The sequence below is a fragment of the Aotus nancymaae genome, unplaced genomic scaffold, assembly GCF_030222135.1.
Source record: "Aotus nancymaae isolate 86718 unplaced genomic scaffold, 86718_ANA_hifiasm-v0.15.2.pri h1tg000006l, whole genome shotgun sequence".
NCBI lineage: Eukaryota > Metazoa > Chordata > Mammalia > Primates > Aotidae > Aotus > Aotus nancymaae.
The window spans coordinates 7,593,152-7,617,230 of record NW_026988417.1 but is presented as its reverse complement, the minus strand read 5'-3'; the positions used below and the strand labels follow the sequence as shown (position 1 = coordinate 7,617,230).

Below are 24,079 nucleotides of genomic sequence, written 5' to 3'. Positions count from 1 at the left end.
GGAGGAATCAGAGGCCCAGAGAGGTTCAGTGACTCTGCCAGGGACACACAGCCACCCAGCGTCACAGTCAGAGCCCCAGATGAATTTGTCACTTGTGTGCTGTGTTGACCAACACTGGGGTTATAGAGTCAGGCCTGAGCCCTGGGGAGAGACGACAAGGCGGCCTCATTTAATCACTGGCATGCCCCATGCATGCCATCCCACCCGCTGGTGAAGTTGATTAAGTGGGTACTTCTGAGTACTGGACAGAGTGCTAAGCACTTTACAGAGATTAACGATCTCATGAGGATTTTGCCCAGTGGGAGGGAGCCTGGGACATGTTCAGCAATCCGTAAGTATTAATCAATGAATGAATGAATTCCCCTTAACATACCTGTGAGGTTGGGACTGTCACTTCCCCCAGTTTACAAAGAATAAACCCAGAGAGGCTACATGACTTGCTGGTCACACAGCAGTGAGTGACAGAGCTGGGTTTTACCCAGCCCAGAGCAGGGCTCAGCACCTAGGAGCTTGAGAAACTCAATCTGGCAGGTTCACACACCAGGCCTCAGGCCTCTCTCCGCTCTGAAATTACGTGAGTCCGAGGGGTGGGATGATCCAGCACACAGCCTCTGCTCGGGGCTGGCAGAAAGACTGGGCTCAGCTCCTTGAGCCTGAATGTGACCCAGGCAGAAGGGACTTCATTGAAGAGGAGCCTTCTTGGATTGGCCAGCCCTGGCTTTGAACAGCTTTCTTTCAGCATTCAGACTTAGAGGATTTGAAACAGTTTGGGTGGGAGTGTCATCATGTAAAATGCATTTGCCTATGAGGGAAAAATGCTCAAAGACTTCTACATCTGCCGTGTGTCTGCCCCCGTTGACCCTGTGATGATCACTTGATTTCTCTGATCCTCTCTTCCCTGAGTCAGTTTCTGCATCTGTAAAATGGGCGTGAGAATGTGTCCACTAAGGCACCGAGGAAAGATGACGTGTGTGATGATAGATGTGAAAATGCTTGAGGTTGGGCATCGTGGCTCATGCCTATAATCCCAACATTTGGTATCCAAGGTGGGTAGATTGCTTGAGCTCAGGAGTTCAAGACCAGCCTAGGTAACATAGTGAGACCCCATCTCTAAAATAAAATACAAAACTCAACTGGGTATGGTGGCACATGCCTAGTAGTCCCAGCTACTCAGGAGGCTGAGATGGGAGGATCACTTGAGCCCGGGAGGTGGAGGCTGCAGTGAGCTGTGATTGTGCCACTGTACTCCAGCCTGGGAGACAGAGCAAAACCCTGTTTCTAAAAAGTAAATACTTTTTTAAAGAAAATACTCAAAGGAGGAAACAGCATTTTTATTTCTCTCCCTTCCCTCTCTCCACTGGTTTTCTCTTGGAAGTCCCAGGCAGCTGTGTCTCTGACACCACTGTTCTCTTCTGGCCATTGGTGGGTTTCAAACAGCTCATTTTATCCCTTCTTATAAGCCTGGAGCGAGTGTAAGGACCTCAGCGTGCTGTGGAATGAGAGTCTGAGGCAGGGTGTGCCGTGGCTTATACTGATTAGGAGCGTGCCAATATCCATACTCTTCATTTCCAACATGCTGAAAGTCTTTTCCAATTCTCATTTTATTTTGCAGTGTAGACATTGACCTGTGTGTCTACAGCCTTCACTTAAAAGACCTGCTGCATTTGGACACGGCACTGAGGCAGGAAAAGCACACGGTAGGTGGAGATGTTCGCATTCCCTCCTTTTCATGGGGGCAGCAACTGGGAGACACGGCCTCTTGGATGCAGTGGGTCCCAGGGACCCTTGAGAGGCCGACATCAGTGAAAACAGAGCTGCCGCAAGGTGGGGGAAGTGGCGCTGCCAGGCATCCAGCCACAAAATGCAAAAGCACTTCATGCCTGTTGGTGGGGCGTGGCGTTTACTTTAACTAGAGCTGTGGAGCCTCAGCAGAAAGAGGAGTACCTCCTCCCAGGGTACATCTCCTGCTGGAGACAGAGATAAGAGATATTTAAAAGAGAGTAAGATTTTTAAAGGATTAGTAATAATATTCATGAACATGAATTTTCTTGAGTGCTTGCTATGTCCTAGGTCCCAGGAGTATTACACTTAAACCTCAGCACAACCCAGAGGGGCAGGTATCATTATTATCTCTACTCTGCCAGTGGGGAAACTGAGGCACAGGGAGGAGGAGGTACCCAGTTATAAAGTTGCAGGTGTGGCGCCGAGATGAGACATTCAGTACCTTCTTATGGGGGCACATGTTCTCTTGGCTGAATGAACAGGAACTCAGAACTGTGGATGTGAGGAAAGCAACATTAGTCTCTGCCAGATGAGTAGGGTCCAGCCCTACAGGGTCCCATGAGTCCCTCTCTACAGGTGTGGAGACTGTGGAAATAAATGACACAAGACACCAAGAAAGAGAAAACAGAGTTTGGGCCCAGGGGTCCACTGCCAGCCAAAGCGCGGAGTCCAGCAGTGGCCCTGAGTGTCCGCACACTCTGACTTTTATTGAGTACACAGCAGGGGGAAGGGTAGGTAGAATGAGGTAATTGTGGCCGGTGATAGGGTCAGGTAAATCACGTGTCTTGGAGACAGGGGCCCAAGACTTTGAAGAAGCCGAGACGAGGAGAAAACCCAAGGTGTCAGCACTTTTTTCATACTTGTCAAGAAATAGCAAGGTAGCTAAGATTTCTGTTACTAATTCTCATCTTCTATGAAAAAGAGGAACCAGGTGCAGAAGCAGAACTTGAAAGTAGACGTGGAACCTGACCACTGAACCACAGAACCACATAGAGAATTAAGCCCCCGGATGTCTGTGGGCCTCCCTGACAGCGTCAGGCCAACCACAAGAGCTTGGAAGAGCGGAGTTTTCTCCTAATTCCCCAGAGGAAGGAGACGACTTCGCCGTCTTGGACGTCTCCTCCCCTAGCTGGCTAAACAGCGGGCGCTTTCACAGCGCTCACACTGTCGCACAGCCGAGGCGTCCTCTGGCATCCCTTATGCAGGCGTGACAGAGGACTTAGAGCATCTTGCCTTAGGGTCACCTCTTTTCCAATGCCACTTCAGTTCCATACTTCTTGACCTGAGACTTACTAGTAAAATTAAAGATTATATGATTATGTGTATATGTATATGTATATATTGATGATTACATATGAATAGCTATGTGGTTATGATTATGTATATGTAGGAATAACTATATAACTATATCTCTAATTCGTTTCTAATTCTGTGTTTATATGAGAACATGCTGAGGCTTCAGACCCTTGCCTAGGCTCTTGCAGAGTTCCCCCCACCCATCCCGACACAGATGCACCTGACCTCGATGGACTCACCCGTGGATCTGAGCTGTGGGAGATCTGAGCTGTGGGAAGCCAGACAGGCGAGTCCCACCGTAGCTACAGAATCCCAGTGGGTTTAGCCAGGCATCAAGACCACAGGGGTTAAATATGTGCTATTTCTCCATGAGGCACATTCTCTGGATTACTGAATGAGGGATGAGACCTACAGAGAGAAAGCAGGTGAGAGAAAGAGGAGAGAGAGGAACAGAGGCAGACAGACACAAGATATGTCTACAGGGCATGCTTATCAACTGGAGAAGGGTAAGAACATCACGGTGGAGGCCAGGCGTGGTGGCTCACACCTGTAATCTCAGGCTTTGGGAGGCTGAGGCAGGAGGATTGCTTGAGCTTTAAATCAAAACCTAGAAATGGTGAAGCATAGTGAGGAAGGCAGGTCAAAAGCTGAGACAGGCTGAAAGCTGGGCCTCTTACACCACACAGTTAGCCAAGTTGTGAATGCAAAGAAGAAATTCTTGAAGGAAATTAAAAGTGCTACTGCAGTGAACACACGAATGATAAGAAAAGAAAACAGCCTTATTGCTGATACAGAGAAAGTCTAAGTGGTCTGCATAGATCAAAGCAGACACAACATCCCCTTAAACCAAAGCCGCATCTAGAGCAAGACCCCAACTCTCTTCAATTATGTGAATGCTGAGGGTGGCGAGGAAGATGCAGAAGAACAATTTGAAGCTAGCAGAGAACGAGGTTTAAAGAAAGAAGCTGTCTCTAGAACAGATCAAAGTGCAAGGTGAAGCAGCCACAGGTGCTGTTGGATGGAGAAGCTGCAGCAAGTGACCCAGAGGAGCCAGGTAAGACCGTTTGTGAAGGTGGCTGCCCTAGATAACAGATTTTCAGTGTGGATGAAATAACATGATATGCTCATGGAAGAAGATGCCGTCTAAGACTTTCATAGCTAAAGAGGAGAAGTCAATACCTGGCTTCAAAGCTTCATAGAACAGGCTGACTCTCTTGTTAGGGGCCAATGCAGGAGATGACTTGAAGCTGAAGCCAGTATTCATCTACCACTCTGAAAATTCTAGGGTCCTTAAGGGTTATGCTAAGTCTACTCTGCCTGTGCTCTATAAATGGAACAACAAAGCCTGGACTGCAACACAGCTGCTTATAGCATGGTTTAAGCCCACTGTCGACACCTACTGCTCAGAAAACAAAATTCCTTTCAAAATGCTGCTGCTCATCGACAAAACACCTGGCCACCCGAGAACTCTGATGAAGATGTGCAAGGAATTTAATGTATTTTCATGCCTGCCGATGCAACATTCATTCCGAGCCCATTGGTCACAGAGGAATTTCAACTTTCAAGTCTTATTGTTTAAGAAATATATTTCCTAAGGCTGTAACTGCCATAGTGATTCCTCTGAAGGATTTGAACAATGTAAATGGAAAACCTTCTGGAAAGAATGCACCATTCTAGATGCCATTGAGAACATTCACGATTGATAGGAGGTCAAAATACCAACATTGACAAGAGTTTGGAAGAGGTTGATTCCAATCCTCATGAATGAGTTCGAGGGGATTCAAGACTTCAGTGGAGGAAGTCGTTGCAAATATGGTGGAAATATCAGGAAAACTAGAATCAGAAGTGGAGCCTGAAGATGGGGCTGAGTTGCTGCAATCTCATGATGGAACGTGAATGGATGCGGAGCTGCTTCTAATGGGTGAGCAACACAAGTGGTTTCTAGAGAAGGAATCTGCTTCTGGTGAAGATGCTTTGAACGTTGTTCAAAGGATTTAGAGTATTTCATAAACTTATTTGGTAAAGCAGCTGCAGGGTTTGAGAGGATTGACTTCAAGTTTTAAAGTTCTACTGTCGGCAAATTGCTATCGAGCAGCATGGCATGCTGCAGATAAATCTTTGTAAAAGGAAGAGTCGGTTGATGTGGCCAATTTCAGAGTTGTTTTATTTTAAGAAACTGTCACAGCCACCCCAACTTTCAGCAGCCACTAGCCTCATAAGTCAGCAGCCGTCAACATCAAGGCAAGACCCTCCACCAGCTAAAAGATTACAACTTTTTTTTTTAATAATCATCTTAGGCTCAGATGAACATTAGCATTTTTTGGGAAGAAGGTATTTTTAAATTAAGATATGTACTTTTTTAGACATGATGCTACTGTACACTTAGACTACAGTATAGTGAAAACATAGCTTTTATATGCACTGGAAAACCAAAAAATACGTGTGACTTGCTTTATTGTGATATTCACCTTACTGAGGTGGCCTGAAATCAACCCCACAGTATCTCCATGATATGCTTGTATTATTTTTGTATCTCCATTTGAGTCTATAACTGTCTCAAAATCGGCACTCTGGAAAGGGAGAGGATGAGGCTGTAAGCATTACTGATTCATTTGGGGTCAGGAAGAAAGTAGACTTGAAACTAACATCTTGCAAAAATAATGTTATTCTATCTTACACCATAGCAGTCTTCAGTGGGTAGAAAGCCAGGACACCACTTTCTTCTTAGAGCTCACTGTCATTGGCAAATATGAAGGTTGGTGGGCAGAGTTCTGGGTTCAAATCTCAGCTCTATTGCCTGTGGCTGTGTGGCAGGAGGCAAGTTGCTGGGCATTTTTTCAGGGGAAGGGAAAAATGGGGAAGATGATATCAATCTCCCCGCATGCTGTGAAGATCAAGTGATAGTATATATAATACATACATTAGGCTGGCACAGAATAGTGATTAACAAGACTTAACCCACTAAAGAAGGATCAAAAACTGTGGCCCTTGAGCCAAATCTGGCCATGCCCCTTCTTTTCCATATTGCCTGTGTGGCATATACCACAACCGCAGAACTAAGTAGTTGCAAAAGAGATCATATGGCCTGCAAAGCCAAAAAAATATTTGCTGTGCCACCCTTTACTGAAAAACTTTGCTAATCTCTACATTTAAAAATGCCTTACCAGGCTGGGTGCAGTGGCTCACTCCTATAATCCCAGCACTTTGGGAGGTGAAGGCGGGCAGGTTACATGAGCTCAGGGATTTGAGACCAGCCTGGGCAACATGGAGAAACCCTGTCCTCTAAAAAAAAAAAAAAATGCCTTGCCAGCTTATATCTAAATGACCTTTGATGAGGGGGCAAAAGCACTTCAATGGAGGAATGATGAGCTTTTAATAAATGGTACTGGAGCAATTGGACATCCGTAAACAAAACAACAGCAGCAAAAGAGCCTCAACCAAAACCTCACACCTTATACAAAAATTAAGTCAAAAGGGATGAAATACTTAAATATAAATAATGAACTATAAATCTTTTAGAAAAAAATATTGCCGGGCACAGTTGGCTCACGCCTAGAATCCCAGCACTTTGGGAGGCTGAGGTGGATCACTTGAGGTCAGGAGTTCAAAACCAGCCTGGCCAACATGATGGAAACTCCATCTCTGCTAAAAATACAAAAATCAGCTGGGTGTGGTGGCACAAGCTTGTAATCCTACCTACTTGGGAGGCTGAGACAGAAGACTTGCTTGAACCTGGGAGGTGAAGGTTGCAGGGAGCCAAGATCGTACCACTGCACTCCAGCCTGGATGACAGAGTGATACTCCATCTCTCTCTCTCTCTCTCTTTCTCTCTCTCTCTCTCTCTCTCTCTCTCTATATATATATATATATATATATATATATACACGCGCACACACACACACACACACACACACGTATTTGATAAGAGATTGCCAAATTTGATAAGAAATCAAATATATATATATTTGATAAGAAATTGCAAAAATGTTTCCTATCAGCAATGTATGAGTGATTACAAAAATTAGCCAGGTGTAGTGGCACGGCTTGTAATCCTACCTACTTGGGAGGCTGAGGCAGAAAACTCGCTCGAACCTGGGAGGGGAAGGTTGCAGTGAGCCAAGATTGTACCGTATGTATATACATATATATGGGTGTGTGTGTATATGTATGTATATATACATACATATACACACACATATATAATACATATATATATGAGAAACTCTCCAGGATTTAGACCTAGGCAAAGAGTTTTTAGACTTGACACCAAAAGCATGACACACAAAAGGAAAAATTAGCTGGAGTTCATCAAAATGAAAAACTATTGCTTTGCAAAAGACCTCGTTAAGAAGATGACAAGATAACAAGCTATAGAGTGAGAAAAAAATGTTTGCAAGGCAGGTATCTGCCAAAGGACTAGTACCTAGACCAGTTAAAGAAATGTCCAAACTCAGCTGAAGACAGGAAGCAATCCAGTTAGAGAATGGGAAAGACGTGAACAGATATTTCACCAAAAGGGATATATGGATGGTAAGTAAACACATAAAAAAGTGTTCAATATTGTTAAGCCAGCATGAAAATCCAAGTTACATTCATAATAATATATCACTACACATGTGTCAAAATGGCTAAAATAAAAAATAGTGACAACACCAAATGCTGACAAGGACGTGGAGAAACTGATCACTCATACATTGCTGATGGGAATATAAAATGGTACCTACCACCACACTGGAAAACATTTTCACAATTTCTTCTCAAATTAAACTTGCAGTTACCAGGAGAGCCAGCAATTGCACTTGTGGGCATTTATCTCAGAGAAATGAAGACTTAACGTTCTATTCATAACCCCAAACAATCCAGATGTCTTACAAGGGTGAATAGATCAACAAAATGTGGACACAGTCCCTTCTGTACTTTCCTGGGTATCCCCACTTATGGGAGGGTCCTTCTTGGTTTAAGGGATGTCTCCATCCATTCAAACAGGAGACTGACATGGATGACTTTGCATTTCCAGTTCCATACAACCATCCCACTGATTCTTCAAAGAAGCAAACCCTCCTTTGCCTTTTATATTTTCTTCACACATGGAAATGGGGGATGTGGCGGGTCTTCCACAGAGTAAGCACCTAATATTTGTTGAATACATGCATGAAGAAGTGAAGCTTTTTTAGGAAGCTTCATGAAAATGTAATCCATTATGGACCATTTTCATGATTTATAATCTGAGGTCCTTTCTTACAGCAGAACGTGTGGAGAGAGGGTGAAAGAAGAACAGGAGGGAGGCAGTGAGGGAGGGAGGGAGAGGAGACAACAGAAAGTGAAAGACAGAAGTACCATTGGTTAAACTTTTCTCTTGTTATCTTTCCTTTTTTGGCAATAGATGTTTATTCAGATTTTTAAAATGTGCCTCCTTGATCTTCTTCCTAAAAAGAATGATGAATTGTACCGGAAGATCCTTTCAAAGCAAGAAAATGTAAGTAAGTCTTCAACCTATATTTCAAAGTAACTTAAAAATAGTTATTATAATATATAAAACTTATGATACAAAACTATTTTTTCTTCCATGTATAAAATAAGTTCTTAATATACACTGTTTAACACAGTAAAATGAACTATAAATGTATGCAAATATTTGAACAGTGTATTATTAAAATTTGGAAAATATTGATAGCAAAGAGAAGCGTATTGGCCATATTCACTACTCAAAGACAATCACTGTTAATATTATTGTCTGCACAAGTTTGGGATATTTTTAAAGATGTAATAATTTGTTTATTGGTTGTAGCTATGTATACTAGTTTGTATTCTGTTCTCAGTCTTTTATGGAAAGTTTATTTTGTTTCATGCACAGCAGAGTCGGGGCTTGGAGTCAGACTGGTTGAGGTTGGTACCCTGGCTCTATCTTTTACAAGATCTCAGAATCCTGGTTTCGTTCTTGTGTAGTGAGATAATTTCTGTTCTGCAATAGTGCAGAAAGGATAAGAGAGATGTGTATGATGCACCTGGTAATATAGTTAGACTGTGAATATGTGATGGCTGCCATCATCCGCATTATTACAATCACCACCAAAATCATCATCATCTTCATGATTGCCATCATTTTTATTTTATACCACCACCATCACCACCACCGCTACCATCACAGTTCTCTTCTTCATCACATCATTGTTGTCATCACCATCACCATATTTTTTGTTATTGTCACTGCTGACACCATCATCCTTCTTTCTGTCTTTACCACCATCACCATCATCCTCATGTCCACCGTCATCACCAACACCATCACCATCCTCCTGTCCTCATTACATCATCGTGAGCATCATTTTATCATTGTTGATGTAATCATTGGTATTCTCATTACCATCACCACCATCATCATCTTCATTACCACCATACTCATCATCACCATCTTCATTGCCATCACCACTACCAATGTTGCCACACAGGTGAGCTCCAGAATGGAGTTTAGCCTGGGAGGTTACTTGGCTTCACCCAGGAAGGAATTCAACGGAGAGCCAGTGGTGTTAGACAGTAGTCTTTTAGTGAATGGTGCCACTCCTTGTGGAGCAGGGCTAACCCATAGGCAGTGTGCCCAGAGTTGGTAACAGCTTGGCAACAGTACTTATACTCATGTAAACCCACTTTTAGTTACATGCAAATTAAGGGGCAGTTGAATGCAAATTGAGGGACAGGTTATTTAGAACTTTCTAAAAAGGGGACAGTAACTTCTGGGTTGTTGCCATGGAAAGGGGTGGTAACTTTTGGGTTGTTGACATGGCATTTGTAATCTGTGGTTGTGCTGCTGGGAATGTCTTATGCTAATGAGCAATGAGGGCAGCAAGGGATCACTTTCATCACCATCCAGTGGTTCCTGCCGGTTTCTTCACTTTATCCTGTCTGGACCAGATCCCCTTCTGATCAGCAGGGTTGTGATCAGAAAACAAGTCCTGCCAGTCTCCTAACTTACCTTAGTCTCACCATGATCATCATTATTCTGAGTCTACTGTCACCAGCCTCTTCTTCATCATCCCCTACCATCACTTTCACTATCATCATAATTGTTATTGTCATCATTCTCATTATTGCCATCATCATTGCATCATTGCGATCGTCTCCTCAGCACCACCATCATCACCATCTTCATCTTCTACCTCTACCTTCACCTTCATTAGAGTCCTTATCATCATGATCATCATCATCCTTGATACTATCACCATTAGACCTAGGGGTCTGGGAAGGAATGTTTCTTCCTTACTCCACTGGATTCTATGAAGAAGGACGACTCACTACATCCCAGGAAGGAGGAAAGATATCATCGTCTTCATTGTCATCTTCAGCACCACCACCATGGTCATGGTCCTCAGGCAATGCACATGGTGCTTGGCATACATTATTTTATTTAATAGTTATGACAGCCCTCTGAGTGGCCGTTATTATTTTTGTTTTACAGCTGAGGAAACTGAGGCTCCATGAGTTTAAATGACTTTCCAATGGCAAAAATGATAATGATGATGACATTTATCATTTCATTAGTAATAATGAGACAACACTGTCTGTTACAATGGAAAAAATAAGAGCTTTGGAGTCTGCAGATCTCAGATCAAATCCCATCTCTACCAGTTAAACAAGGCTGTTTGAACTTAGGCAAGCATATTATTTATAATAGTGGCTAGTATTTATTGAGACAGTCTAGCCAAGTAATTTAAGTGCATAATTTTATTTAACACTTGCAATAACCTTAAAACTTTCAGAAGAGGATGAGAAGTGCCCAGAATTTGGAAGAGTAAGGACAAGGCTAGCACTGCCCCTTCCTGCCTGGGAGTCTTTGGACAAACTATCTTACCTTCCATAAACCATCTTTGTCACCTGGAAAAGGGTCATAATTTCTCTCCTGCAAAGATGCTGTGAGGATTAGAAATCACATGTGGCCTCAGCTTGGGTCCTCAATCATAGTTTACATCAATGTTAGTTTTCCTGATGAACCTGGACCGATGCCACACTGTTGGCTATGTGGCAATGAACATAGAGAAAGTAGAACTGCCTCCCACACTCCATCTTGGGGTTTGTAGGACTCTATACTTAGAATGCCCCTTTTCCTTCCTGAGTTCAGAATCAGTTGAGTGAGTCAAGAAGCCAGATATAGAAATGAAGCTTTATTACTGAGTACAGGCCAGCTTGGAGGACGTGGCTTAGATGCACACCTATCATGGCTTCCTAATACTGAATCCCAGAAATCACTCAATTGCCTAGCTAGTCACAGACAATGCTGGGCCATCTTAGGCTTCCCCACAGAGAAACAAGGTCTTGGCTACCCAGCCCACTCTAGGCTGAGACCACACCAGAGCAATGGCCTCCCCTGATTGGCCCATCAAAAACAGGAAGAGGCTGGGCAAGCTTCCGGGTTTTGAACCAACCAATCAAATACACACTACTTCCTGCCCTGGGGTGTCGTGAGTAATTTTTCTACAGGAAAACTAGAAGAGGAGGGAAGAAACATTCCTTCCCAACCCACCAGATGTCATGATATTTTCCAGGACTTTATAATGATTGAAAGATACTATTTTATTGATTTTTTAAAGTATGGTCTAACTTTTTTGTTTGCAGGAGGATATAGAAGAAAATAATCCATTATTCTTGAAGCTCTATGTTTAATGAGAAAATAGATTTGTTGCCAGTAGGTTTATTATAAAATCTCATGTACAACAATGCCCAAAGCATTTAATTATTGTTTTAAAATATTTTGTAATAATGTGGTGAAAAATAAGAACATTTATTTTTCTAGAATTTAAGACACAATAATTTTTTTATTTGTTTATTTGCTTTTTTTTCTTCTCTAGGATTTGGAGGAATTAGAAAAGGGACTTCAGGTCAAACTGTCAAACACAGAAATGTCAGGGGCTGGTGACTCTGAGTACATCACCCTGGCTGATGTGGAAAAGAAGGAGCGAGAATACTCTGAACAGCTAATCGATAATGTGCGTGCTGGACTTTCTTTCCTGTACACAAATATTGGTTTCAAAAACAGTTAAATTGACTAAATTAAAGAGATGATAGTTAGAAGTGTGCCTAATACTTGGATTACCCTATCACATTCTGCCCAGGAGGCAGGATCCAGTTTCTGATGCTAAGTGATAGGGAAGAAGTAATTAAGCAGCAAAGATTCACAAAGGGAGGTTTATTTTTTATGTCATGAATTATCCTCATTTAAATTTCAGATTGGTCTCTTTATCATTCAAAGCAAAGATTGCTATAACCTTTGCTGTCGTCACTGCCCTTTGGAGCAGAGTAGACGAAACCGCTCGTGAAAGTGTGCTTTAAATTGCAGACAGAATGGCTTCCCTGAAATACTTTTTTCTTTTCTCTTGGGTTCCACCACCCCCTGTTCATATATTATGTATTAAACAAATATTTCCTGGGCACTCGGTCTTCACTAGGCATTGTGCTGGGCACTGGGGACGTAAAAGTCATTTAGACATGGCCTTACCTGAGAGGTGCCAGGGGAGACCAACAGATGAGCAGATGAGGCTTCATGGGTCCACACGTCTTGTGATAGAAGGACACACAGGAGAAGGCCCGAGGCAGGCACAGGGGAGGGAAGCGTTCATTTACCCCAGGCTCAAGAAAGCCTCCGTAGAGGAAGGGACCATGGAGAGGCTGGTCAGGAGAAGTGTGGGTGCTGGCCAGGGGTGGGGCAGGGACGGGAGGTAAGGAGGGCTGAGAGCAAGCCGAGGTGAGGTAAAGCCAGAGGGATCTGGCTGAAGGGCTTGTGTCTTATGCCACGGAGGTGGGAGGCACCGGAGCTTTGAAGCAGGGGGTGGCTGGGTTCAGCGTCTGTTTTAGAAAGGCTGCCCAGGCACTGAGTGGAGGCTGGTGAAGGTCTACTGGGCTAGTCCAGCAGGAACTTTATTAAGGCAACTGCAGTAGGACGGACAGGTGAGGAAAAGTGTGAGAGAAGCTGTGGTGGTCCACCGTGGGGCAGCAGGTGGGGAGGAGGAGGGGTCCAGCGTCAGGGCTACTGAAATAAGGGTCCCAGAGTGAGAAGCGCATGGGAGGGAGGGGGCCGGTGCTCCTCTCCTCTGAGTAGGTCCAATATTGAGAGGAGAGGCCTAGAGATGCAGGATCTCCATGAGAACCCACGTTAGAGGACCTGGAGGGCCAGAATGTTCTTAGAACTGTGGGCACAGCCTGGATTCCAGTGGTCCACAGAACCCCCAGCGCTGTGGGCAGCATCTTGTCCATGTCTGCATTTCTCGGGGAGAGGGTTCAGAGTTTTCATAAGATTCTCCAAAGTACTGGTGACCTCCAAAAATGGAGATGCCTCTGGCCTAGAAATGTGTGTAAAATGGGAAGAGAAAAGATCTTGGGGCCAAATCTTGGATCCTGCCCATATTTAAGGAGGAGGGGATGAGAAGAATCGGGACAAGAAAGCAGGGGAGGAATTGGAAGGGCTTTGCAGAAGCAGGAGAAAATCATGTTGCGGACACCAAGAGAATCAGGAGTTTGTAAGCAGAGCAGGGTGTGCAGAGTTGGTGGGTGACAATCTGCAGTCGCATGGCAGGTGGAAGGCAGGTCATCTGATGGCCCCAGGGGGAAGAGCAGGGTGACAGCATGAGGGTGCCAGGCAGGTGTGAGGTCCCTCCTGGCAGGGATGGGAGGAGGAGCTGACCAGCAGCATGTATGGGGTTTACTGGGAGGCAATGGGGTCCTGAGATGGGAAGCTGCACCAATACGGGGGGCGTTCATCTGGGTGCAGGCTTCCCCATGGCAGAGCCAGATAGACGCCACAGTTACAGCTGACAAAGTAGAAAGGTTACAATGTTACAGGTGCCATGACCTTTGGTCACAGCAACAAGATCCGCATGGGTTTCTGGTGCCACTAACCCGTGCCGCCTCCCATGCCTGGTCCAGCCAGAAGTGTCCATTTCAGCCTCTGAAAGGCTGAGCCAAGATGGAGACAATCCCAGCCATGGAGTGAAATGGACCAGAACCAAATCCTGGCTCTCGTTGGTTACATGACCTCTGACAAGTGACCTAACTCCCCTGAGCCTGTTCCTACATCTCCCGATACAAACTTATCAAGACATCCAATGTGCGAAGTACAGAACCTGGCAAACGGCCTGTGGGCCACGAGGGAAAGTTGTTCGGCTTCCTGGTATCATTGTCCTTAGAGCTCTGACTGGCTGCAATGACGCAGTTAAACCTCCTGCATTCTAAGCCACTTGGGGATTCCCAGCTCTGCTCCTGATAAAATGAGGAGGAGGGAGGAAAAATATTTTAAAGCAAAAGGTTTTCATGGTGGGCATCGTCTCTGCCATGTTGAACTTTTGTACTTTCAGGACAATAACTAATATTTAAATGTCTGTTTATGCTTTTATTTCCGGGAAGTGTTTAATCCCTTTTAAAATTCCCAAAGCTTCCAGGAGCACATTTTCACATTTAATCTGCCCCTGGGTAGCTTAATGACCTGCGCAAGAGTCTGTAGGCTGGACAAGCTACTGCTTTCTTTCCTTAGCAGCAGTGCTTTTGTGTCTGCTGAAAAGCCATCACAAAACTGGCTCCTGCAATGGAACCAGGAAGAACTGTGCTGTAGAATGTGATTGTTGCCAAGATAAACTCACTGAAATTGTAGAACTGTTTAGAATCTTTGCTTGTGATAAAGAGTGAACTGTAACTCCCAAGCACCCGTTTGGCTTTCTTAGGTAAGTTTTCCCTCACTTCTTGCTGCTTTTGCTCATTTCACAGATGGAAGCTTTCTGGAAACAGATGGAAAACATCCAGCACTTTCTTGTGGACCAATTTAAGTGTTCCAGCTCCAAAGCCCGACAGCTCATGATGACTCTGACGGAAAGAATGATTGCAGCCGAAGGGCTATTGTGCGATTCTCAGGAGCTGCAGGCTCTGGTAATGCTGGAGGGGGCGGGAGGGAACATGAAGATATTCAGACTAGAGATTTGGAATCCCAACGCTTGACATTATTAAATCTAACAGATTCATGTTGTACCTGGGTATATAGAGCCCCAGGGGAAAAAAAAACCAGTAAATTCATCCATCCATCACCCATTCATCCACGCATTTACCCTTCCAACCACCTGCCCATCCATACATCCATCTACTTATCCATCCATCCATCCATCCATCCATCCATCTATCCACCCACCTGTCCACTCATCCATCCAACTATTCATCTACCCACTCACCCACCCACCCATCTACCCATCCATCCACCTACACATCCATCCACTTACCTATCCATCCATCTATCCATCCACCAACCCACCCATCTACCCATCCATCTACCTTCCCATCCGTCCACCTACCCATCTGTCCATCTACCCACCCACCCATACACCTACCTATCCATCTGTTTGTCCATCCGTCCATCCGTCCATCTGTCCATCTAATGAGTGAAGGCTCTGGCCAGCTCAGTATTACTACAGCATAGAACTCTGGTCCTAAACCTGAAATTACACATTGAAATTATCTGGGGAGCTTTAAAAAGTGCTGATTCTTGGGCCCCAGATGGGTGTCTACCCAGAGTTTCTGACTTAATCAGACTGGGGTGCAACCTGGCTGGGCATTGGGGTTTTTAGAACTCCCCGATGACAACAGTGAGCACTGGGGTTGATGCCCACTGGTGTAGATAGAGCATTGGTTTACTCTCCTGACTGCCCTGTTTTGCCGCAGAGTTCCTTAAAAATGCCTTTTCCTGACCTTCACTCTCAGAGGTTCTGATCTGATTGGTCTGGAGTGGAGGCCCTGGCCTTGTGGGTTTTAAAACTCCCCGAACTATTCTGATGGGAGGCCAGGGATACGAACCACTGGTGCATGGATGTCCAACCTTTTGGCTTCCCTGGGCCACACTGGAAGAAGAAGAATTGTCTTAGGCCACACATAAAATACACCAACACTGATGATAGCTGATGAGCAAATAAAAAAAAAAAAGGTTTCTGCATATTTTTGTGAAGGCTGCCACCACAGATAAATGAAAAATGTCCTCACATTTAAAGGGTTGGACACCCATGGGAGAGAAATCTGCAAATCCAGCTTTGACCTTGGGCTCTGTTGTTCGGAGCTGTGTGATCTTGAACACATGACTTAACTCTCTGAGTGTCTGTTACTCTATTTATAAAATAATAGTGCTAAGAGTTGCCACAGACAGGCCTGGGTAGATGCTAAGTGACTCCTAACACCCCAGTCTCCATTGGGTTTCTCTTGGTACACGTTGGGCTCGTCCTGTGTGTGCCAGCCAGTGTGCACGAGCCCTCTGATGCTGGCTCTGCATCCATTTTCCTGTCCTGTGCACCAGCCCATGTGGCAGCTCTGCTCAGAATCCTCCAGTGGCTGCCCTGCCCTCAGCACAGACTCAGCTCTTCAGACCAATGGGAAAGCTAAGCCTCAGCGGATCCTTGCCACCCCTGCACGCCACAGGCCTCTCCCAAGCTGCTCTGCTCCTCCAGGTGTGATCCACAGACCACAGCATCGGCCGCACCAGGAGCTGGTTAGAATGCAGAATTCTGCTCTCCACCCCTCCCAAGCAGAATCTGCGCTTCAACAAGACCCCCACGTCCACACAGTTGTTTAAGAACTTCATATGCTTTTTCTCAGCATATGCACACAGGGTCTCCTTTTTTATCTCAACACTACCAAAAGATAGGCATGGGAGATATTTTATTCACAGCACACAGATAAGGAGCGCACTCAGTTACCCACCTAACATCCCCGTCCTGTCTAATGATGTCGCTGAGCCTGGGGCTGAAGCTTCCTGGTTTGCTGCCCCAGCCCCTTTGAATTGGATTTCAGTTTGATAAGGCTGCTGACTCAATATTAATGCTCTGCAAAGGTGAAAGACTTTTCTTCCTTTTTTTTTTTCTTTTGCTGCCAGCAGGATATTGACACAGAAAAATGAAAATAGATCGTTAGCTGACTCTGGCCAGAGTATCAGTCAATAACTTCCAAATAATAAGAAGGAAAGGGATCATCCAGTTTAACAGCATGACGGTCCTTCAGCCAGTGTTTAATGAGCACCTACTGTTTGCCACATGCTGTTATGGAAACCATATTGCAGAGGTTAGAAATGCAGACTCGGGAAGAAACTGGAGCTCCTACTGCAGTCTTGCCACTTGTTAGCTGTGTGATCTTGGGTAGATAATTTAGCCTCTCTGTGACTTGGTTTCATCGTCTGTGAAATGGGGACTGTAAGAGCACGTGCTGTCTCACAGGGTAGCTGAGAGTGCTAAAGACTGCAGTATGTAGAGTTGTTAGAGCAGAGCCCAGTATGTAGGCAGCAGTCAGTACTTGTCAGTCATAGAGTCCCGCAGGCCATGTGTCAGCAGGAGAAATAGACAACAACAAATTGTCATAATGAGGTGTGGACGGGGCTGCGGTCTATGTCTGTACAGAAGAGGAATGGATTCACTGTGCCTGCATATGGGGCATCAAAGGGGAAAAAGATGGCCCCTGTGTCTCAGAATGCAGAAGAGTTGAAATTCCCAGGGCGGCATCTGATCTTTCTGGCCTGGGCATTTGGAGCTGGAATGTGCATCTCTGAATATTAAAACTGGAAGAGGCCTTCAAAGGGACCCTGACAGTCATAAGATTCAGTGTCTTGAGACACAGAGGAGAAAAACAGCTGCCGAAACAGATGTGGGGACTGGCTGTTGATAATGATGGAAAGGGCTGACACTCAGGGAGGTTCACTGTGCCACGGCTGTTGCTCTCAATGCTTTACAAATTCTGACTTACTTAACCCTCATGTCAAATCTGTGTGGCAGGGGTCAGGTGAGGAGCCTGTGCCCAGGTCCTGGGAGCCAAGTCTGAGCCTGGTGCTGTCGAGGACTCAGCCACACTCAGGGCAGGTCAGGGCCCCCATCCCCCATCCCACGTCCCTCTTCTCATGCATCTCTCTCCACTCCCATCCTCCCTCCAATATAAGCCCATCGATTGCACCACCACTGCCCACCCCACTGGCCTGTGTTGGGTTCTCAACATCCTCATGTGCTCCTTAGAGGTGGCCACAGCCGCCCTTCCCGCAGCCCACCGGCACCTCCGCTTATCCTCTTGCGCCCTCTAGGGGTCACAGGCTGCTGGAATGAGCCTCAGCGTCCTTGTCCATCACTGGGGGATCTTCCTGCCCTGATCTTGTGTTGTGGGAACAGAGGCCAGTGCAGCTCAGCACACAGCAAGGCCATGGCTGGTCAAGGGGACATGGGTGACTCAGGCCTGGCTCCTGTCCTCAAGTGCTCTCAGTCCAGCCTGGGACTGCCACTCACAATCACCTCCTCGAAGACAGGAGCCCTGGGGCGGTGGAGCCCAGAGCAGGGGACCAGTGAGGGTGGGGATGAACAGGGAATGGCCACAGAACCCGAGAGGATGAGAAGGACCTGGCCTGGTAGGGGAGCGAGAGGAGGCAGCGAGGGTATTCCAGGAGGACGGCCCCGCATGTGCAGCGCCTGGGCAGGCAGGTGCGTGGGACAAGGCCTGACAGAGCTTCCTGTGCCATGCCTGGGGCATTGGACTTGATCTTGGGGCAGCAACAGGAGGGTTTGGGGCCAGGGCTGACAGAACTGTCAGCATCTCTGAAAGGTCCCCTGGTCTGCAAGGCGGAGTTGGAGCTTGGCACAGAGATGGGAGGCTGGGGAGCAGGACTGGCCCCTGGCCTCGGCCCAGCACAGACGTGCCCAGGCCTGAGCTGGGCTTGGCTGGGAGTGGGGGGTGCAGAGTCTGTGCCAGGGAGACGCCGAGGCCCCCCTCCTGCTCCTCCCTTCCCTTACTCTCATTCCACCAGCAGCCGCTCTTGGGCGTGCAGGGCACTTGGCTGCCTCGGGTTGACATTTTCCCGTTTTCCCCTAGAGTCGAATCCATGAAATGATGAGGTGGGGCCAGGGAGGACCTGCTGTAGAGTCTGACTGCAGGGAGTCATGTTGGAAGCCAATCATTTCCCAGAAAATCTTGGCTATCCGCAGCAGTCAGGCTCTCTGGGGCTCGAAAGCCAGGGACAGCTGGCACTTCACATTTCCTCCTCCGTCCTGTGGGGGCCACAGGGTCAGATTGGCTGGGGGAGGTGACTGTAAGCAAGGTGCCTTTTTTTCCTTGACCACTTGCAAATCTGGATTCCCTCCCGGGAGAGCAGCCCTCTGGGGTGCTCTCACTGGGGATGAACTGCCATGTGTTACCCAGCATCAGCCTCCCCACAGCCCTAGGAGAGGCATTAATCCCCACCTCAGGGGCAGACCCAGGTCTCACTCATGAAGGAGAAGGGGAGTTCATTCCTCTGAGCTGCTCTATGGGAAGCTGAATGGTTCCCAGGATGCCCTAACTGTGGTCCTGTGTGTTTCTTCTCACAGGACATCCTGGAGAGGACGATGGGGCGGGCGCACATGGCAAAGGTGATCGAGTTTCTGAGGCTGCAGGTCCAGGAGGAGACCAGGTGCCGGCTGGCTGCCATTGCCCATGGCCTGGAGCTGCTGGCTGGTGAGGGGAAGCTGTCTGGGCGGCAGAAGGAGGAGCTGCTCACGCAGCAGCACAAGGCCTTCTGGCAGGAGGCGGAGTGCTTCAGCAGGGGTGAGCGTGGGTATGGGCACCGTGGTCCACGACACAAGGGTGAGCGTGGGCATGGGTGCCGTGGTCCACGACACAGGGGTGAGCGTGGCATAGGCCCTGTGGTCCACAATGCAGGGGTGAGCGTGGGCATGGGCGCCGTGGTCCACAATGCAGGGGTGAGCATGGCATGGGCACTGTGGTCCACGACGCAGGGGTGAGCATGGGCATGGGTGCCGTGGTCCATGACGCTGGCCTTCTGGGTCCCTGGGGCTGTGCAGGGTGGGCTGGGCCTGGAGCAGTCCACTTCTGCCCTAGGGACTGTGTCACTGGACTGCCCTTTGGGCCTCTCTTCCCTTCTCTGTACAGCAGAGTCCATAAGGGCCACTGCCAAGGGCAGGGGTCAGCTGCTTCACTCCCTCACCAGGGATTCGGGCTGACTGAGTCCCCATGCCCTGCAGCAAAGGCACCAGGAACTGCAGAGGGACAGAGGAGGGTGGAGGGTCTCACACCAGAAACTTACAGAGTGGCCTGTGTCGCCCAGTGGCAGCTCATGGTCCTGCCGGAGTCACGTGGGCCTGCTCAGTGGCAGGGTGAGCGAGGGTGAGCCAGGTCCAGCGTGGGGTCAGGAAGGGGAGCCTGGTGTGGCTGAGCTGCACATGTGTCCCACACGTGCTCCTGCCCCAAGGCTGGCCCTGGGATGCTGCGGGGGCAAGGCTGGAGACATAGAGGCATCTGGACTTAGCTGAGGTCACACTACTAGCGGGACCCCCAGAAAGAAAGCCAGGTGTGTCACCGACAGGGCGGGCACCATCTCTGCAGCCGACACCAGCTCCCCAGCCTCTGGACAGGAGAAAGCGTGCGGATCCCCACTGAAAGTCCGGCTCAGACACTCACCTGTGCTGTGGCTTTTTTCAATCCCAGAGTTTGTCCAACGAGGCAAAGACCTGGTCAAGGCGTCTCTGGCTCACCAGGTGGAGGGGACGGCAAAGCTCACACTGGCCCAAGAGGAAGAACGGAGACGCTTCCTGGCTGAGGCCCAGCCGACTGCTGACCCGGAGAAGTTTCTTAAGGTGACCCACACCCCCAGCCCCACACATGGGGTGAGCGGTGGTAGCTCTGTTCCCCTGACTGAGCACAGGAAGCCCGAGGTGTTCATCAGACGTCAAGTTATCTCCCTACTTCCCATGTGACAGCCGAGTGACTGAATCTCAGTCCCTTAGCCCCTGCGCCCCTAGTGTCCTAGTGGACTGTAAGTCAGTGCTGAGAGTCGTGCTGCTGTCACTGGGCTGCTGAGAAGAGGAGGGTAGGATCCATGGAGAGCTTGGCAGAGTGCAAACACATAGCTGGGCGCACAGATGGTGACGATGGCACGAAGCGAGAAATATATGGACCAGAGGGGACAAGCGTGTCCTGGAGAGTAAGGCAGGCTCATACACCCAGGGAAAGGGCCCTCGTGGGTTGGCTGCAAGTCCAGGAGAAGGAACGGAGCTCCCAGCCTTGTGTGTGGGGTTGAGTGGGCAGGGCCAGGAGGTGGTCAAGCTCAAAGGTTCCCTTGGTTTCCCTGAGAAGGGGACAAAAAACCTGAAGGAGGACAGAAAGCAAGACATCACCCTCCAAGGAGCAGGAGTCAGCTGGCCCCGGTGCAGGCACCAAGGACCTGGGCTGGCCGGTTCTCAGAGAGACTGCCCAGCTCTGGTTTCTCTCTGCTTGCTTTCCCTGGTAATGGGCAGTGGGGCTAGGGGAGGGCCAGCTTGTCTGTGACCATCTTGCATGCTGGTTAAGCACTGGGCGCTGAGGCTGGCCACACCTGGGTTTGCGTGCTGACTCTGCCAATAGCTGGGTGACCTTCGGCACATTGTTCACCCTCTGGCCCTCAGCTTCCACATCTGTGAAATGGGCATAATGGCACCTATATCACGGCATTGTTAAGATTCAGTGAGACAGGAAGGGGCAGCCCAGCCTCACTGTTTGCCCAGGTCCACCTGCCCTGCATCAGCACTTGGTACAGTGCATCTCAGCTCCGCCAAGGGGTGGGTGGTACCATGTCTGGGTCCAGGCTCAGCCCAGAATAGAGACCCAGGGGCCCTCTCGGGGGGCCAACCTGGTGGTGGTGGCACCACTTCATGAGAAGCCAATGGAGGGGTCCCTGAGAACAGAGGAGAGGCCTCTAGGTCCTTGGTCCAGCTGCCTCCCTCACCCAGGGAGCCTCTTCCAGAACTAGACTGGGAGCTTCTGGGTTTGCCACAAAGGGGTAAGGTGGGTGTTTCTGTCTTTGAGAAGACACATTTGAAATAAGAGGAAGGTAAGGCTATTCAGTTCCTTGTCACTTGGACATTTCTGGGCCACTGTCCATGATGCCACAAAGCCCAGTGTGCGTCCAGAGTATGGAGACAGTCCCTGGGTGACCTCAGTGTCCCAGGGCCTCGGCACAGGCCTCGGCGCTGCCATTCAGGACACGTGGAACACAGGCAGGGAAGGGTGAATGCATGCATGAAATTGGCAAATCAAGTGAATGAAAGAAGGTTGAAATGGATGGGAGAATGAATGAACGACACCCGGCTCCCGGCACACACTGAGCACCCGCCTTTTTCCAGTCCCGCCCTTCTCTCTCATCTCACCTCCTGCCTGTAGTGTCCCCACAGGTCCTAGGGGGTCTTACCTCTTGGCCTCTGCTGCTGCTTCCTGAGCCTGGCCCCCCATCTTCCCTCAGGGAGCCCTTCCTTGTCCTTAGAGGCTCTATTGAAACTTCCTCCAACAGGGATTTTTCTCCTGCAGCCCTTCCCTGAGAAGGGTCTGTTCCTCTGTCCATCCACCCTGCTTCACCCCTCTGCTGGTGCCAGGGCCTCTGATGCTCTGCCTAGGGCTGGCCGGGTCTCCCTCTGCTGATGTTGGAGCCCCTGATGGTCTGCTTAGGGCTAGCTGGGGCTCTCTCTGCTGATGCCTGGGGCTGGCTCCAGTCTCCTGCTGCTCTGCTGGAGTCCTCAGGGAAGGGCTTCCACCATGTGGTCAGAGTGGGGCTGGTTGGTTGCTGAGTGCACTGACCTCCAATCGCCCGTCTGCATCACCCCTGCTGGCTCCCATTGGTGGGTCTCCTGTGGTCTGGGTGGTGGTCCCCAGCAGCGGAAGTCAGAAAGTGATGTCTGGGTGGCTGCAGCCAGGACAAAAGGGTGACAGAGGTAGTTTAGTGGCCCTTTCTCATCCTGGGTTTAACAGAAGCGTGGTTTGTGGTATTTCCTGGCAATTGGATTTGCTGGCCCTGGTATCAGCTGTGAAAGCCATGTGGCAGCCCCATGCCTCAGTTTCCTTGTGTGTAATACAGGGGCCAACATCCTTCTTTCTGATCTGAGACGCAGGGATGGTTGGAGAACCTTCTGGAAAAAAAAACCCCTGCATGTTTCTACCAGACTCAGCCCTTGCTTTCCTCACAGGCTTTCCATGAGGTCCTGGAAAGGCAGAGGCTGCTGCGGTGCGACCTGGAGGAAGAGGAGAATGTGAGAGCCACCGAGGCGGTAGTTGCACTCTGCCAGGTACATGGCCTCTGCGGGGACGGGCAGAGAAGCCCACATCCTCCTGGCTGGGGATCCCAGCGGTGGTTCGGGTCCAACCCAGGCACTCGTTGGGCAGTGATTCAGGCAGGCCATGTCCCCTCCATGGGGTGCTCCTTGTCCACATCAGAAACTGAGGCGGTTTGCCTCAGGCCTCTCGGAGGCCCCGTCCATTTCTGGGGTGCTGAGGACTCTTATCTCCAAATGTCCCTGTCGGCAAAGCTCTTTGGAAATCAGTTCTCTGCAGGTGAGAAACAGGCCCAGGATTTTTGGGTGTCATCAGTGTAGAGTGACAGAGGAGGGGTGCTGGGCTGAAATGGGAAAGTCTGAGGTCACCTGCCAGCACCGCCTCTTTCTCTCTGTGCAGCCGTGTGCAGGTCTAGGATGGGGAGGTGAAGCCTGCTATGCTTGACCCACAGGCTGGCTTTGAGAGAGCAGGAGAGGGCGCCCGAGCCCTCCTTAGGGGCAGGAGTCACAGGATGCCATGCCGAGCCAGAGCCCTTGCCTCAGGCAGCATCCTCGGCTGTGGGAAAGGCAGGAGTGTGGACACTTGGCTATGAAGGAGTCAACAAGTGGGTGCTGGGCAGCACTGGGAAGAGGAGAGGGCCTGGGTCTGTGGCCTGGCTCCCCCTTCCTCTCTACATGGCCACAGGAGCGTCCCCTGGTCTCTAGCTCTCAGTTTCCCCATCTGTGAAATGGGGACAGTCATCGCTCTTCATGGTGGTGCTGGGACGACTGACCACGTATGGGGCCCTGTGACAGCAGCTGGCACTCAGGATGCCCCAGGGCACTTTGTCTCCGGTGGCAGCTTCCCTGCTTCTGAGTACAGAGGAGAGGCCAGGGGCTCCCGGTGAAGGTGAGGTCAAGGACAGCAGGCTGCAGGAAGCGATGCTGAGCCAAGCGTTGGACGGGAC

The 24,079-nt window shown here is 48.7% G+C and overlaps 1 protein-coding gene across 3 annotated transcripts in view; it reads left to right on the top strand.

The window, feature by feature from the left end:
- EVC (EvC ciliary complex subunit 1) overlaps window positions 1-24,079 on the top strand; it is an 84,552-nt gene that overhangs the window by 18,976 nt on the left and 41,497 nt on the right. For all 3 annotated transcript variants that reach the window (XM_021669462.2, XM_064365633.1, XM_064365634.1), the window contains exons 5-11: window positions 1,613-1,697; window positions 8,462-8,554; window positions 11,919-12,056; window positions 14,824-14,982; window positions 19,425-19,641; window positions 20,542-20,690; window positions 23,049-23,147. In XM_021669462.2, the coding sequence (XP_021525137.2) occupies window positions 1,613-1,697; window positions 8,462-8,554; window positions 11,919-12,056; window positions 14,824-14,982; window positions 19,425-19,641; window positions 20,542-20,690; window positions 23,049-23,147 (940 nt within the window). The remainder of the gene's footprint in view (window positions 1-1,612; window positions 1,698-8,461; window positions 8,555-11,918; window positions 12,057-14,823; window positions 14,983-19,424; window positions 19,642-20,541; window positions 20,691-23,048; window positions 23,148-24,079) is intronic.